The sequence below is a fragment of the Coregonus clupeaformis genome, chromosome 7 (assembly GCF_020615455.1).
Source record: "Coregonus clupeaformis isolate EN_2021a chromosome 7, ASM2061545v1, whole genome shotgun sequence".
NCBI classification, from domain to species: Eukaryota; Metazoa; Chordata; class Actinopteri; order Salmoniformes; family Salmonidae; genus Coregonus; species Coregonus clupeaformis.
Window position 1 is genome coordinate 40,987,105 of NC_059198.1, and position 14,396 is coordinate 41,001,500.

Sequence of the window (14,396 nt, forward strand, 5' to 3'; positions counted from 1 at the left end):
GCAAATGTATAACAATACAAAAACTGAAATATCACATTCACATAAGTATTCAGACCCTTTACTCAGTATATTGTTGAAGCATCTTTAGCAGCGATTACAGCCTTGAGTCTTCTTGGGTATGAGTTTCTCCAATTCTTCTCTGCAGATCCTCTTAAGCTCTGTCAGGTTGGATGGGGAGCGTCGCTACACAGCTATTTTCAGGTCTCTCCAGAGATGTTCTCTGGCTGGGCTACTCAAGGACATTCAGAGACTTGTCCCGAAGCCACTGCTGCATTGTCTTGGCTGTGTGCTTAGGGTCGTTGTCCTGTTGGAAGTTGAACCTTCACCCCAGTCTGAGGTCCTGAGCACTCTGGAGCAGGTTTTCATCAAGGATCTCTCTGTACTTTACTCCGTTCATCTTTCCCTCGATCCTGATTAGTCTCTGAGTACCTGCTGCTGAAAAACATCCCCACAGCATGATGCTGCCACCCCGATGCTTCACCATAGGGATGGTGCCAGGTTTCCTCCAGACGTGACGCTTGGCATTCAGGCCAAAGAGTTCAATCTTGGTTTCATCAGACCAGAGAATCTTGTTTCTCATGGTCTGAGAGTCTTTAGGTGCCTTTTGGCAAACTCCAAGTGGGCTGTCATGTGCCTTTTACTGAGGAGTGGCTTCTGTCTGGCCACTCTACAATAAATGCCTGATTGGTGGAGTGCTGCAGAGATGGTTCTCCTTCTGGAAGGTTCTCCCATCTCCAAAGAGGAACTCTGGAGCTCTGTCAGAGTGACCATCTGGTTCTTGGTAACCTCCCTGACCAAGGCCCTTCTCCCCCGATTGCTCAGTTTGACCGGGCAGCCAGCGCTAGGAAGAGTCTTGGTGGTTCCAAAGTTCTTCCATTTAAGAATGATGGAGGCCACGGTGTTCTTGGGGACCTTCAATGCTGCAGACATTTTTTGGTACATTTCCCCAGATCTGTGCCTCGACACAATCCATTCTCTGAGCTCTACGGACAATTCCTTCGTCCTCATGGCTTGGTTTTTGCTCTGACATGCACTGTCAACTGTGGGACCTTATATAGACAGGTGTGTGCCTTTCCAAATCATGTCCAATCAATTGAATTTACCACAGGTGGACTCCAATCAAGTTGTAGAACTATCTCAAGGATGATCAATGGAAACAGGATGCACCTGAGCTCAATTTCGAGTCTCATAGCAAAGGGTCTGAATACTTATGTAAGTAAGATATTTCTGATTTTTATTTGTAATGCATTTGCAAACATTTCAAAAAATCTGTTTTCACTTCATCAGGTATTGTGTGTAGATTGAGGGGAAAAAATAATTTAATCCCCCAAAAATAATTTCATCCGTTTTAGAATAAGGCTGTAATGTAACAAAAAAGTGAAAAAAGTCAATTCCATTGAAAAAATATATTAACGCAACATATAAAGTGTTGGTCCCATATTTCTTGAGCTAAAATAAAAGATCCCAGAAATTTTCCATATGCACAAAAAGCTTATTTCTCTCATTTTCTGCACAAATGTTTTTATCCCTGTTAGTGAGCATTTCTCCTTTGCCAATATAATCCATCCACCTGACAGGTGTGGCATATCAAGAAGCTGATTAAACAGCATGATCATTACACAAGTGCAGCTTGTGCTGGGGACAATAAAAGGCCACTCTAAATGTGCATTTTTGTCCACAACACAATTCCACAGATGTCAACATTGGCATGCTGGTTGCAGGAATGTCCATCAGAGCTGTTGCCAGATAACTGAATGTTAATTTCTCTACCATAAGCCACACGTCGTTTTCGAGAATTTGGCAGTACGTCCAACCGGCCTCACAACTGCAGACCACGTGTAACCACGCCAGCCCAGGACCTCCACATCCGGCTTCTTCACCTGTGGGATCGTCTGAGACTAGCTGATGAAATTGTGGGTTTGCACAACCAAATAATTTCTGCACAAACTGTCAGAAACTGTCTCAGGGAAGCTCATCTGCATGCTCATTGTCCTCACCAGGGTCTTCACCTGACTGCAGTTTGGCGTTGTAACTGACTTCAGTGGGCAATTGCTCACCTTCGATGACCACTGGCACGCTGGAGAAGTGTGCTCTTCATGGATGAATGCTGGTTTTAAATGTACCGGGCAGATGGCAGACAGCGTGTATGGAGTCATGTGGGCGAGCGGTTTGCTGATGTCAACGTTGTGAACAGAGTGGCCCGTGGTAGCGGTGGGGTTACGGGGTTAGGGTATGGGCAGCCATAAGCTACGGACAACAAACACAATTGCATTTTATCAATGGCAATTTGAATGCACAGAGAATCCGTGACAAGATCCTGAGGCCCATTGTCTTGCCATTCATCCGCCGCCATCACCTCATGTTTCAGCATGTCACAAGGATCTGTACACAATTCTTGGAAGCTGAACATTTCCCAGTTCTTCCTTGGCCTGCATACTCACCAAACATGTTACCCATTGAGCATGTTTGGGATGCTGTGGATCGACATGTAAGACGGCGTGTTCCAGTTCCCGCCAATATCCAGCAACTTCGCACAGCCATTGAAGAGGAGTGGGACAACATTCCACAGACCACAATCAACAGCCTGATCAACTCTATGCGAAGGAGTTGTGTCATGCTGCATGAGGCAAAAGGTAGTCATACAAGATACTGACTGGTTTTCTGATCCACGCCCCTACCTTTTATTTTAAGGTATCTGTGACCAACAGATGTATATCTGTATTCCCCAGTCAAGTGAAATCCATAGATTAGAGCCTAACTAATTTATTTCAATTGACTGATTTCCTTATATGAACTGTCACTCAGTAAAATCCTAGAAATTGTTGCATGTTGCGTTTATATTTTTGAGAGTGAGATGGGGCATTGATCCAGACGGCCCGTCAGCGAGTTTGCCTTCAATTTTTTTGGAGCCCAAGATGGAAACAGAGCCCACGCTTTGGGCCACGGACTATCAAACATAAACAAACAGTGGTGTCTCGGTAAACACACACACACACACACAAACAAGCACACACCAGAAGCCGTGCTTGTGGCACAGGTCAGTGGTCCCCCCCTGCCGCTATCACGCCGGGTGTGTGAAATTGAGAAAAATCCTTTGTGACACTTCAATGAATCTGTCATTGAGTCCAAAAACGATAAGCCTCTGTACAATCTGTGAACTATGAAGTGGCCATGCAAGAGGCTGTTGTGTGGAAGCTGATTGTACAACATAGATTTCAATCCCATTCTACCCAAAGGTGTCTCCTTCAGTGTTCTTTGAGGGAAATGTTTATCAAAATGTAATTTACTGATTTATGTAGAAGTAAAAGTGATCTCTTTTGTTGAACGTGAGAGACACAGCAGAGATGAGAGAATAAACAAGAGATGGTCCAGTGACACACTCTTGAGATTTCCACCACACTCTCTCACATGCACACACACACATTCATAACAAATCTGAGCCAGATGTCCATCTTTGCTGTGGCGTGAACAGAGCTGCCTTTGACCGTGTGTCCTGTATATCCAGTCCAGACTGTGGAATTGGAACTAGAACACTGTCCAACTCTATGTTCTGGACACAGTCTGTCCACGTCCAGTACATAGGGCCATTAGTTTGTTTCCCGGGTGACCGTGCCCGTCTAGCACTAGAAGCCCACCCCTTGTTTACCCTCCTGGCTATTGCTGTTGACAGTCAATGTTATTTTCCTCTCCCATCAACCAGCTGGCATGGTGCCAACCAACCGCCCCCTGTGCATACTTATCATCTCCATCGGCTCCTCCTCGCTTCACTCCTCGTCTCCCCCTCTACCTCCACGCCGGCTTCGCTTTCGCTTGTCATTAGCCACATTAGCACACTTAGCTCTCTCCTCTTCAAAGCCCAGTGTAAATGAGTGTAAATTTGCAGCGTAGGTGGAACAAGTCACTATCTCTCTAAATGAAAGGGCCTGTAAATAATTTACACACGCCCACACCGTGTCTTAATGTCAGAGACATTGTGTTCAGATGCTCAGAGATTGATAAAGAGATAATTTTTTAAGCGTCAGCTCTCGTTGTCAAGACCAGAATATCTACGCGTTAGACAGCACTCTATGTGGATATGGTTTAATCTGGCGTCTGGCTTTGTTCCGCTGTTTGCATAGTTCTCGATAGCAACAAGGTGATTCTGAAGGAAGTTATGAGACAGAATTTGCCCCTCAACTTTATAGATGTTTGCATTTCAAATGAGGAATTGTTACCTTGTTGCAAGAAGCCTCCTATGATAATGCAATGTTCCTCTCACAGAGAATCATAAGTATCAGCCTTACAGTACGCATGAAAACATTGCAGAAATAAATTGTGACTGTGTGTGGGCGCGTGCGTGCATGGTCGGCCGCACACTTGCGTGTGTCCAGGTGTGTGTGTGTGTGTCCAGTCGTGTATGTGTTGAATTAGCATTCCGCGGCTCGTCTTGCTGCTCTGCAAGGTTAACTAATGTAGCTAATTACAGCTTGACCCCGGCCATGAAGACATCTGCATGCTACCTCCCTCCACTGCACCTGGCCTCTCCTCTCCCTGCAGACTGTCTGTCTGGGTTGCTGCTCCCTCCCAGTGTTTCTCAATCCTGTTTCTGTAGTGCTGTCTCACCAACTCCTTTGGTCATTGGCATGACAACGACCATAGCAGTTGGCTGTGTGTGTGTGTGGTGCATTCGGTCAGTGAACTCTGTGGCATCTGTGAGAGTGCTGCTTGTCTCCCAGGCACAGACTTAACAGGTCCCAATCAAGTGGATTTCAGAAGGTCAAAACCAAAGTGTAAACCTTTCTTCCAACATGATGATCACATAGAATACGTGACCAGCCAATGAGAACCCTTCTCCCAATAGCCTCTCGCTAACTAACTCTATAGCCACAGTTTGATATTCATCGCCACGTGTGCTCCCACGGTGGGAACTCCTCGATAGTATGTAGAGCAAGAGGATAAACAAGTCTCAGGGAGCCCAGCCTATCAGAACCCAGAGAGACAGAGAGCCCAGCCTATCAGAGCCCAGAGAGTTAGAGAGCCCAGCGTATCAGAGTAGAGGGATGAGGTGTCCCTGTTTGAGTCAGTCCATTTATATTCAATGTTGCAAATGTTAATTACATTTTAGGTAAATTAAATATGGCGTTGAGAAGAGCTGGACCAGATGAAGACAATGGCTCAAACTTTGTGGCGGGTGGTAACAGCTCTTTACGCGAACGTTTAGCTTCCCACTGTGTACCGTAGGCCTCGCTAGGATACAAGATGCTCGACAAATGAAATTTGAAGGGATTAGAGTAATCCCTCTGAGATTGAGCCTATTCCGAAGATAAGAGCCACACAATATGCAGCAGAAGAATAACGCAGCCGTGTGTGTGTTCACAATCCACAGACTGTATTATCCATTGAAAATATGCTGTCAGTACACTTTAAGTGAACTGACCGCAGGAATTCTTAGAGAAAGAGAAGTGCTGCAGAAGGGATGTTAGAGTGATTGTTGTCATGTTGTTGTCATTATTTTAGAAGACGAGCTTTTGCACATATTTTCAATTGGAAGCCGAATAAACCTTTTCTTTCTACTTGGTTTGAATTATTTAGTAATTTAAGACTAAAAATATGTTTAGAAATATGTTTTCACCGCAGCATGTTTCGCTTCTTGACTCAAGTAAACAAATATGCTCATTATACTGAATTATTTTGTTCAATACTCACATCTGTGTGTTTCTCTTTCTCTCCCTCTCTTTTGGATTTCAGGGTTACCACAGGCCAAATCACTACATTGCTACCCAAGGTAAGAACAGAAACACACAACAAACTTTATCTTGTCTGAATATCTCAGTATTGTTGTTGGATCTCCAACCCTTCAGTCTGCTGTTCAGTATGACAGCCTCACCAGAGCTGTCAACACGGATATACAAGACATCTCCCTCCCTCCTTTACCACCTCCAGCCTGTCCAAGTCGTGTTGTGCTGAAGTAGTGTCTTAGAACAATTCATCAGTCGTGTGAGCAAAAGGGGAGGGGTGGAGAGAGCGGAGGGGTGAGATTTGAGGAGGGCAGTAATAAATAAATGGATTAGGTCATGTGTACTGGCGCGGTGTGTGTACATGCACATGCGTGTCTATACGTGTGTGTTGTATTACTGCATTAATCCGGCAGGCAGACGCTTTTCCCACAAGCCCCCTGGAGATGAGCTCTGATTAATACTTAATTGTTGTTGAATTCATAGAGGCAATGTTTTCTCGGCCAGCCGCACAAAGGTAATTCCATTCCACACTCCCTCCGAATATAGGCAGCCAATCCAGCACAGTCAGACCTAGTAGACAGTCTGGTGGTCTAGTGGGCCTGGGAGCTGCATAATGACCTAGTAGACAGTCTGGTGGTCTAGTGGGTCTGGGAGCTGCATAATGACCTAGTAGACAGTCTGGTGGTCTAGTGGGCCTGGGAGCTGCATAATGACCTAGTAGACAGTCTGGTGGTCTAGTGGGCCTGGGAGCTGCATAATGACCTAGTAGACAGTCTGGTGGTCTAGTGGGTCTGGGAGCTGCATAATGACCTAGTAGACAGTCTGGTGGTCTAGTGGGTCTGGGAGCTGCATAATGACCTAGTAGACAGTCTGGTGGTCTAGTGGGCCTGGGAGCTGCATAATGACCTAGTAGACAGTCTGGTGGTCTAGTGGGCCTGGGAGCTGCATAATGACCTAGTAGACAGTCTGGTGGTCTAGTGGGTCTGGGAGCTGCATAATGACCTAGTAGACAGTCTGGTGGTCTAGTGGGCCTGGGAGCTGCATAATGACCTAGTAGACAGTCTGGTGGTCTAGTGGGCCTGGGAGCTGCATAATGACCTAGTAGACAGTCTGGTGGTCTAGTGGGCCTGGGAGCTGCATAATGACCTGTTTATTGGAGCGCTGCCCACACCTGTTCTGTGACTAATGACACTGAATGAAATGCAGGCTGCGCTAACCGTCAAGTGGACACACATACCTTGTCCTTAGTAGTGTGACTGTGCGTTAACCCCAAGCAAATTTCTACCATTAGAGCGAGTGCCGGCTGGTGAATGAGGCTAGGAGAGGGTTAACCTCTATCCTATTTTATGATGAAACTATACAATATTTACTATACACAGTCATACTTTGAATAGGAGAGAAAATAATAGAGCATACCGGCCTCAGACAGAATTGGCAGCAGCCTCTCCATGTTTTTTTTTTTTTTTTTCAATGTTATGCCGGTGTTTGCAATTAGAGGGTAACTTTCAAAGAGAATTCCTTCTTTTTTTTTTGCGGGGAGCGAGTGAGGAAAACCGTAACAAGCAGAGATCTTGCACAGATCAAAGGCAGATGTGCTTCAGGCCAATCGGGCGCTTGTCAGTCATGGACGTTCAGCGTGGGATCCCAAACAATATACACTGAGTGCACAAAACATTAACTGACCAAGTGAATCCAGGTGAAAGATATGATCCCTTATTGATGTCACCTATTAAATCCACTTCAATCAGTGTAGATGAAGGGGAGGAGACAGGTTCAATAAGGATTTTTAAGCCTTGAGACAATTGAGACATGGATTGTGTATGTGTGCCATTCAGAGGGTGAATGGGCAAGACAAACGATTGAAGTGCCTTTGAACGGGGTATGGTAGTAGGTGCCAGGCACACCGGTTGGAGTGTGTCAAGAACTTCAACGCTGCTGCGTTTTTCATGCTCAACCGTTTCCTGTGTCTATCAAGAATGGTCCACCCCCAAAGGACATCCAGCCAACTTGACACAACTGTGGGAAGCATTGGAGTCAACATGGGCCAGCATTCCTGTAGAACGCTTTCGACACCTTGTAGAGTCCATGCCCTGACGAATTGAGGCTTTTCTGAGGGCAAAAGGGGGTGCAACTCAATATTAGGAATGTGTTCCTAATGTTTTGTTCACTCAGTGTATATTTTTACTCATGGGTGTGGGAAAAAAAGGTGCAAAGAAATAGCCTAGTCTCCTTCCTTCCTGAAGAATCTCAGCAATTTGTGTGTCTGTATCTGTGGCTCTCGGGGTGCCAGAATGAAAAGCATTACAACGACAGAGCCTCTCCTCTGACAGCCTGTCCACTCCAGCCGTCTGTGAAGCTTTTGTTTAGCTTTTTTCTCCTACTTCCTCGTCCTATTCCCCCAGTGCGCTATGGGAGAATCTCTTCTCCACAACTAATTGGAGTTGCATGACTTGACTTTACCCTCCGCCGTGCTGGGCCATTTACTGCATCTGCTAAACGATGATGCGTCGTGTCACTTTTTCTTCTCCCAGACGACGACACCAGCCGCGCTTCGCGCCTCCTCCGCCGAGACATTCTTTCTCTACACAGTTGTACATACCCACTGTTAACACTGTGTCAACACAGATGACTGGTTTGGTTGGCAAGCGACTCGCAGGTTCACGAAGTGTGTTCATAAGGGGGGATGGAGGGTAAGGGGGGGAGGGAGGGAAGAGGGGAGGTACTTGTATAGAGCTCTTAGAAGGAAATAGTTGGGAGATCAAACCTCCGTTCATCCTGAACGCAGTCTTTTTTCATATCATCTACATATCACCATCACTTCCTCAGAGAAAAAAACCTTCCTATCCCTGGGTGGATGAGTAACTGTAAGACACACACTGTTCTGATTGAACTGAATCTGCCTTTAATTTAGAAAGAGAAAAAGAAGCCCAGACTGGTGAGGGTTGCTGTTAGGAGGAGTGAAGGGGGCCAGGGGAGAACAGGGAGTATATAGGCCTGACACACTGAGCTCTTGTTCCTAGGAGAGATGGTTATGAATACCAGGAGAGCATGTGGCCTGGCATCACTAATGAGAAAACCGGCTCGCTCGCACGAGGGGTAAAGGCACCTGGAAATGTCATCCAGAGAATTCTCAAGCATTTTAAAATGCGACACAAGTGTTTGGTAGTGCGGCTGTTTGTGTGAGCATGAATATGGAACATCTGCAGGGAGCTGCGTTTGTGCGTGCGTGTGGGTGCTCGCGCATGTGTATGTTTTAGCTGTTGGAAGCAATTTGTTGTGGCTGACACGCCGCAGCTCTCGAGGACACACACACACGGATTTGCATGAGCTAATTAGCTCGTCAAAAGTATTTTTTTTGCATTTGCCAGTTGATTAAAAAACAATGCTAATTTTAATTAATTAATTCCTTCCAGGGATCCTTTATTGCTCGGTGCAATCTTAAACACGGCCCACATTAAAGTGTGTAGGAGTTAATTGAGAGTGTGTGCACAGATTTCTGTCCCCGTGCCTGGCCTAAAGCTTCTTGTCATTCAGCGTGTGTGTTGACTTAGATCCAGGCATTAGCTGATTGCCCTGTCAACAGTGATCAGAATGCACAGGCACACAGCCCCAGTGTCCTGTGTTGATAGTTAAACTGGGAAAAACAAGGTGTTAACTAGCTGAACCTGTGCACTTTTCATTGCTCAGAAAACAAGCAAGTAATCGACAAATGTGAAAAACGCTAAAAAGGATGTGATGAGCATTGAATGAATGAGAAGAACCTAGTATAAGTATAGGATCTGACCATGCTGACAGTATTCAGACAATACGCACACTTTTATAATGGAAAATCACGTGTTGGTGTCATTCATAACATAACATGATGTCCGTATGGTCACAAAGAGCTTTGCATACTCACACTCACCCCCTTTCTCTCCTATTGAGCTCTTTCGTTCTCTCTCCCCCTCTCCCCTTTCTTCCTCCCTCCCTCTGTCTCTCCTCAGGGCCCATGCAAGAGACAGTCTACGATTTCTGGAGGATGGTGTGGCAGGAGAACACGGCAACCATCGTCATGGTGACCAACCTGGTGGAGGTGGGCAGGGTGAGTACCACGAGACCCCAGACTCACACACTCACACACTACACACAAACTCAATTCTGGTACATTTTATTGATTCACCCAATGAAGAAATAAAATAAAATAAAACGTGGACATTTTCCAGGCCTGGCATACAGAAAACAGGGGCCCGACATTTGGTGTTTTCTGGAAAGCAACGCTAGACAATGCCAATCTACGGCGGTGTAATGTCCCGTGTGGGTACAGACCTTGTTCAATCCAATCAACCTTTGATTAAAGCCTTGAGAGGCGTGATCAGAGAGTGATCTGACCTGTTAGTCGAATAAGCTCTCTGAAGCGGTCAAACCCATAACACTCGCACACACACACACACACACACACACACACACAATCTCATACGCGCGCACACACACACACACACACACACACACACACACACGCACACACACACGCACACACACACTCACTCATACACACAAAGACAGAGAGGGCATGCCTAACCTGTCAGTGGCTCATTTAAGGAAGAGCCCCAACACCCGCTGGCACCATATCGAATCATCAAAAGGGGACTGAGTGATGCACAGCCACAAAACACTAGCCAAGCGTGTGAATCCTCCCACCACCTGGTGCTATTATTTTAACCACTCAGCCTTGGCTGTCCCATCTTGCCCCCTGTTGAGTCTCCACTCTCCAGCCCCCTTCAGTGGGCTGCAAGCAGGCAGGCCAGGGTCGGCAGGCAGGGAGGCACAGCGGCATTCTTTTCCACCATAATAATAAAAACCACTCACTCCACGACCATCGTCTGCTAGGCCGCTTCACCACTGATGAACTCTGGGAAATCCCTTCTCCCAGGCTTCTGTCGCTTTTCGCTTTCATGCCAAGCAGTTTTGTTTGTTTTCGATCCAGCCTCTCTCCGGTTTCTACTTCCCTTCTGGACTTCGGGTGTGGAGGGAGCACAAGGCACAACTGGACGCAGAGAATAACACTACCCCAGATAATGTGTTAGTAAATGACGCAGGCAGCCACCCAAAGCATATCGCTGGCTGATCGTCTTCATCATAGCTGTCAGACACGGTTGGGGTTAATAGGATATTTCTGCCAAGACTTCATCTATAGGATGCTCCTCAGGGATAAGCTAGCTGAAGTATCAGGGGGATCTGAGAGGCTGGAGTATCTGGAGCTTCTTGACATGAGCTCCATACGGTTTATGATAGTGTCACTGGATACCCAAACTTCATTTCACTGATGATCAGGGATGAAGCTGCAGTCAGCTCCACAGTGACCCTGCACACTTTATTTATCCTGTCAGATGGTGGCGGGGTACCTAGTAAGATTCGGATAGATAGCTAATCGTATTAGCCCAAATCATCCTCCCAATCTTTTATTTTGTGTGAGTGTATTTATGTTTTAAGGCTACATGACACTCTGTGACAAGTAGGAGTGCTTCGTATTGTTAAAACTCTCTTCCTATCACGGATCATGTACTTAATCCGAGTTCCTCTCAGAACGGTCACCTGCTAACCTTACATGCTTACCCAGTGTGGCACCTCTAATGAACTCCTAAGGAAGCAGCACACAACACTAGAGAGAATGGAAGTAGAACTAGTTTGACAAAGCCGTATTAGTCTCTGTGGTGGTAGGTATAAGAAAACGAGTCAGATCGTGGTTGAAGTTCCAGATAGCTCTCCTAGATTGGCATCCTTTAAAGAGGCACTATGCAGAAATCGCTCTGCCATTTCCTGGTTGCTAAAATTCTAATAGTTAGCCTAATTTCAGTTTGTGACAAAACAAGCAGTCATTGTGTAGAGAATCATTGTGCCATCTAAACCGCTGTGAAATATATTTTCCATAACCATAAATATTGTATTTTCAGCTGTTTGAAGCTGGTGTACAAAACCGGAAGTAACAGACGCAAAAACAAAACTTAAGAACAGGAAGCATAGAAATAGTGCACATAGAACAGATTTACAGCTTCTTAGACTTGCTTTCAATGACAATGAAAGATCAATAACTCAAATGTCTATGTGAATTTGGTCGGTTTGCCAAAAATATACATATTGTAGCTTTAAGCTCTTGTCTGGGCTTCCCACAAGAAGGAAATCACATGGACACAGAGATCTGAAATTCTTTAGGCTACTAGTTATGAGTCCTTGAATAGAAACATGGGATCATCTTAAAATCAGCTCCAATGACATTGAGATTCCTCTTAAAGGCTATATCAGGAAACAAGGCCTAATATGAGCTGTAGAGGACCTGTGGAAGCATATTCATGCAACCTACTTTAGAAAATGCCTCGATTCGGTCTTATGTAGCAAAATTAGAAATTGTGTTTTTTACATTGGATAAAAGTAGAGTCTCAGAGCTAGAAAATGGTATATCATACACTGCAGTTGAGGAACAATGGGAAAGTAATTCTGCTTTGAAAGTTGATAAACTTGTAACCTCACTTTTGAGAAAATGGCCCTTGAATGTTTTGGTACACCTACTGGAGAGCTCTTCTTTGTCTACACCCATTCAGCATCGTTCATATCCTCTTAAGCATTAGCCCCACCCATCTCTTCACATGTGTGGTAAACACACACTATATCAAATAAAATCTAAGTATTTGTCACATGCACAGGATACAGAAGGTGTAAACGGTACAGTGAAGTGGTTACTTGCATAGTAGCAATATCAATAACAGAAAGGGTCCAGAAAAAAATTATTTTCTACATATTTTATCATTATTAGATGAAGCTTACCCGACACACTTGTCGAAATTGATGGGTCATGCGAGCCAGCAAGCTAAGGTTTGCTAGCTAACTAACAGTACGCTTTAACTTGCAATAAAAACGACTTTCTGACAAAATTAGAAACGTATATATGAAAGTGTAGCTAGACTCTTACCCGTATACATGTATGAACACTTCACGGCAGACTGGAACTATTTAACTCTGTTTTGTTTGTAGCTACATCTTGTTTGGCCAGCATTGTGTCAAGTCACTCCGGTTCACACTGACCGTGACGTGTGCAGAAAGTAGCCCATCACTTTTTCCAACTGATCTGTCGATCGCACCTGCTAAATTCAGGGCATCAATGTTGTTGAGAAAAGTAGCAAAACTTTTGTAGTTCTCGATGGCTAACGTTATATCTTTCAAAAACAGTGCGGTAGAAAAGACTGTCAACACATACTGAACAGCTCACGTTATAGACAGAAGCATGCTACATGGCAGACCAATCCAAACTCATCTCCCGGTATGTCCAGCGCGTCCATTATCTCAGCCAATCATGGCTAGCGGGAAGGTTCCTGTCTTTTTCCATGACTAAACCAAATAGGCTCATAATTTAACAATTGTATTTGTATTTATGGATGGAATACAAGTTTGTTATTAAGGCACATGAAAGTTCACATGTTCCAGAAAGCATTTCTGCCAAAAAACGTATTTTGATAAAAAAAATAATGTTTACGTTCAAATGCCGCTCCTGTGAAGTAGTGACTTGCGACATACGCCTAGTTTCCTGAAACAAGTCAAAAATGTCCTCCAAGATCTGAATGGAGCGCCAAGTCTAGGTCCAAAAGGCTTCTTAACAACTTCTACTCCTGAACAGCTAATCATGGCTACCCAGACTATTTGCATTATTTTTTACTTATCTATTTTTTACTTCACTTATTTTTCTTAAAATTGCATTGTTGGTTAAGTGCTTGTAAGTAAGCATTTCACTGTAAGGTCTACACCTGTTGTATTCGGCACATGTGGCAAATACAATTTGATTTGATTTGGAGAAATGTACCAACTACATGTAATTTGAGCAGCCCAGTACTGTAAAGACATGATATACAAAATTACAGTACACCATTATAAACCATGTATTACAATCGTTCATGCTCAAGACCGATTATCAAATCAAACCACAAAATGGTTTGTCACAATGGTACTTCCATCATACCGTAACATGCAAGACTAACTCACTAATGTGTGTGTGAATGGAAGTACGGTCTCTCTAACATCTCTTTATATTCTTATTTAAAGGTCCAATGCAGATGTTTCTATCTCGATTTGCTCATTATGACCAGTTGAAAAGTCTAAATACTTTGATAAGGTATATGTGTGTCTTTTTTTTATACCAAGGAAGCCACCAAGGAGAACCCTACCTCTTGGAATCACTAATAATATTATTCTATATTGGTCTCTCCATGATCAACACTGTCACAGAAGACAGATAGGAATACATTTCTGAGTGCCGCCACCATTTAAGAAAACAGAGATCCCTATCGCAGTTAAACAATGTTTTCCGGTCCTTTCCAGAGAAGCAACTATAATTGCTTCCAGTGCTGACAGCTAGCGTGACTAAGGCGGAGCTGTGGGAGAGTAATGTACGCGGCCATTAAAACACAATTATATCACCAATTAGATCCCCCCCTAATTACACTATCACAAAGGAGACAGCAGGGGAGAGGAGAGGATGGGGGGGAGGAAGAGGGAGGTAGGGAGGGAAAAGAGGACAGACAGATGGAGAGGAAGAGACGGAGAAATGGAGAAGAGGATAAGGAGAGGACGGAGGGAGGGAGCGAGGGAACAGAGAGAGAGCGGGAGAGAGAGGATACCGTCAGAAAAGCAAAGACAGAAAAAACTCAAATGGAG

General features: G+C 44.7%; 1 protein-coding gene across 14 annotated transcripts in view; it reads left to right on the plus strand.

The window, feature by feature from the left end:
* The window catches only part of ptprma (protein tyrosine phosphatase receptor type Ma), a 260,636-nt gene that overhangs the window by 231,364 nt on the left and 14,876 nt on the right, over positions 1-14,396 (plus strand). For all 14 annotated transcript variants that reach the window (XM_041879910.2, XM_041879912.2, XM_041879922.2 and 11 more), the window contains 2 exons: positions 5,728-5,764; positions 9,701-9,798. In XM_041879910.2, the coding sequence (XP_041735844.2) occupies positions 5,728-5,764; positions 9,701-9,798 (135 nt within the window). The remainder of the gene's footprint in view (positions 1-5,727; positions 5,765-9,700; positions 9,799-14,396) is intronic.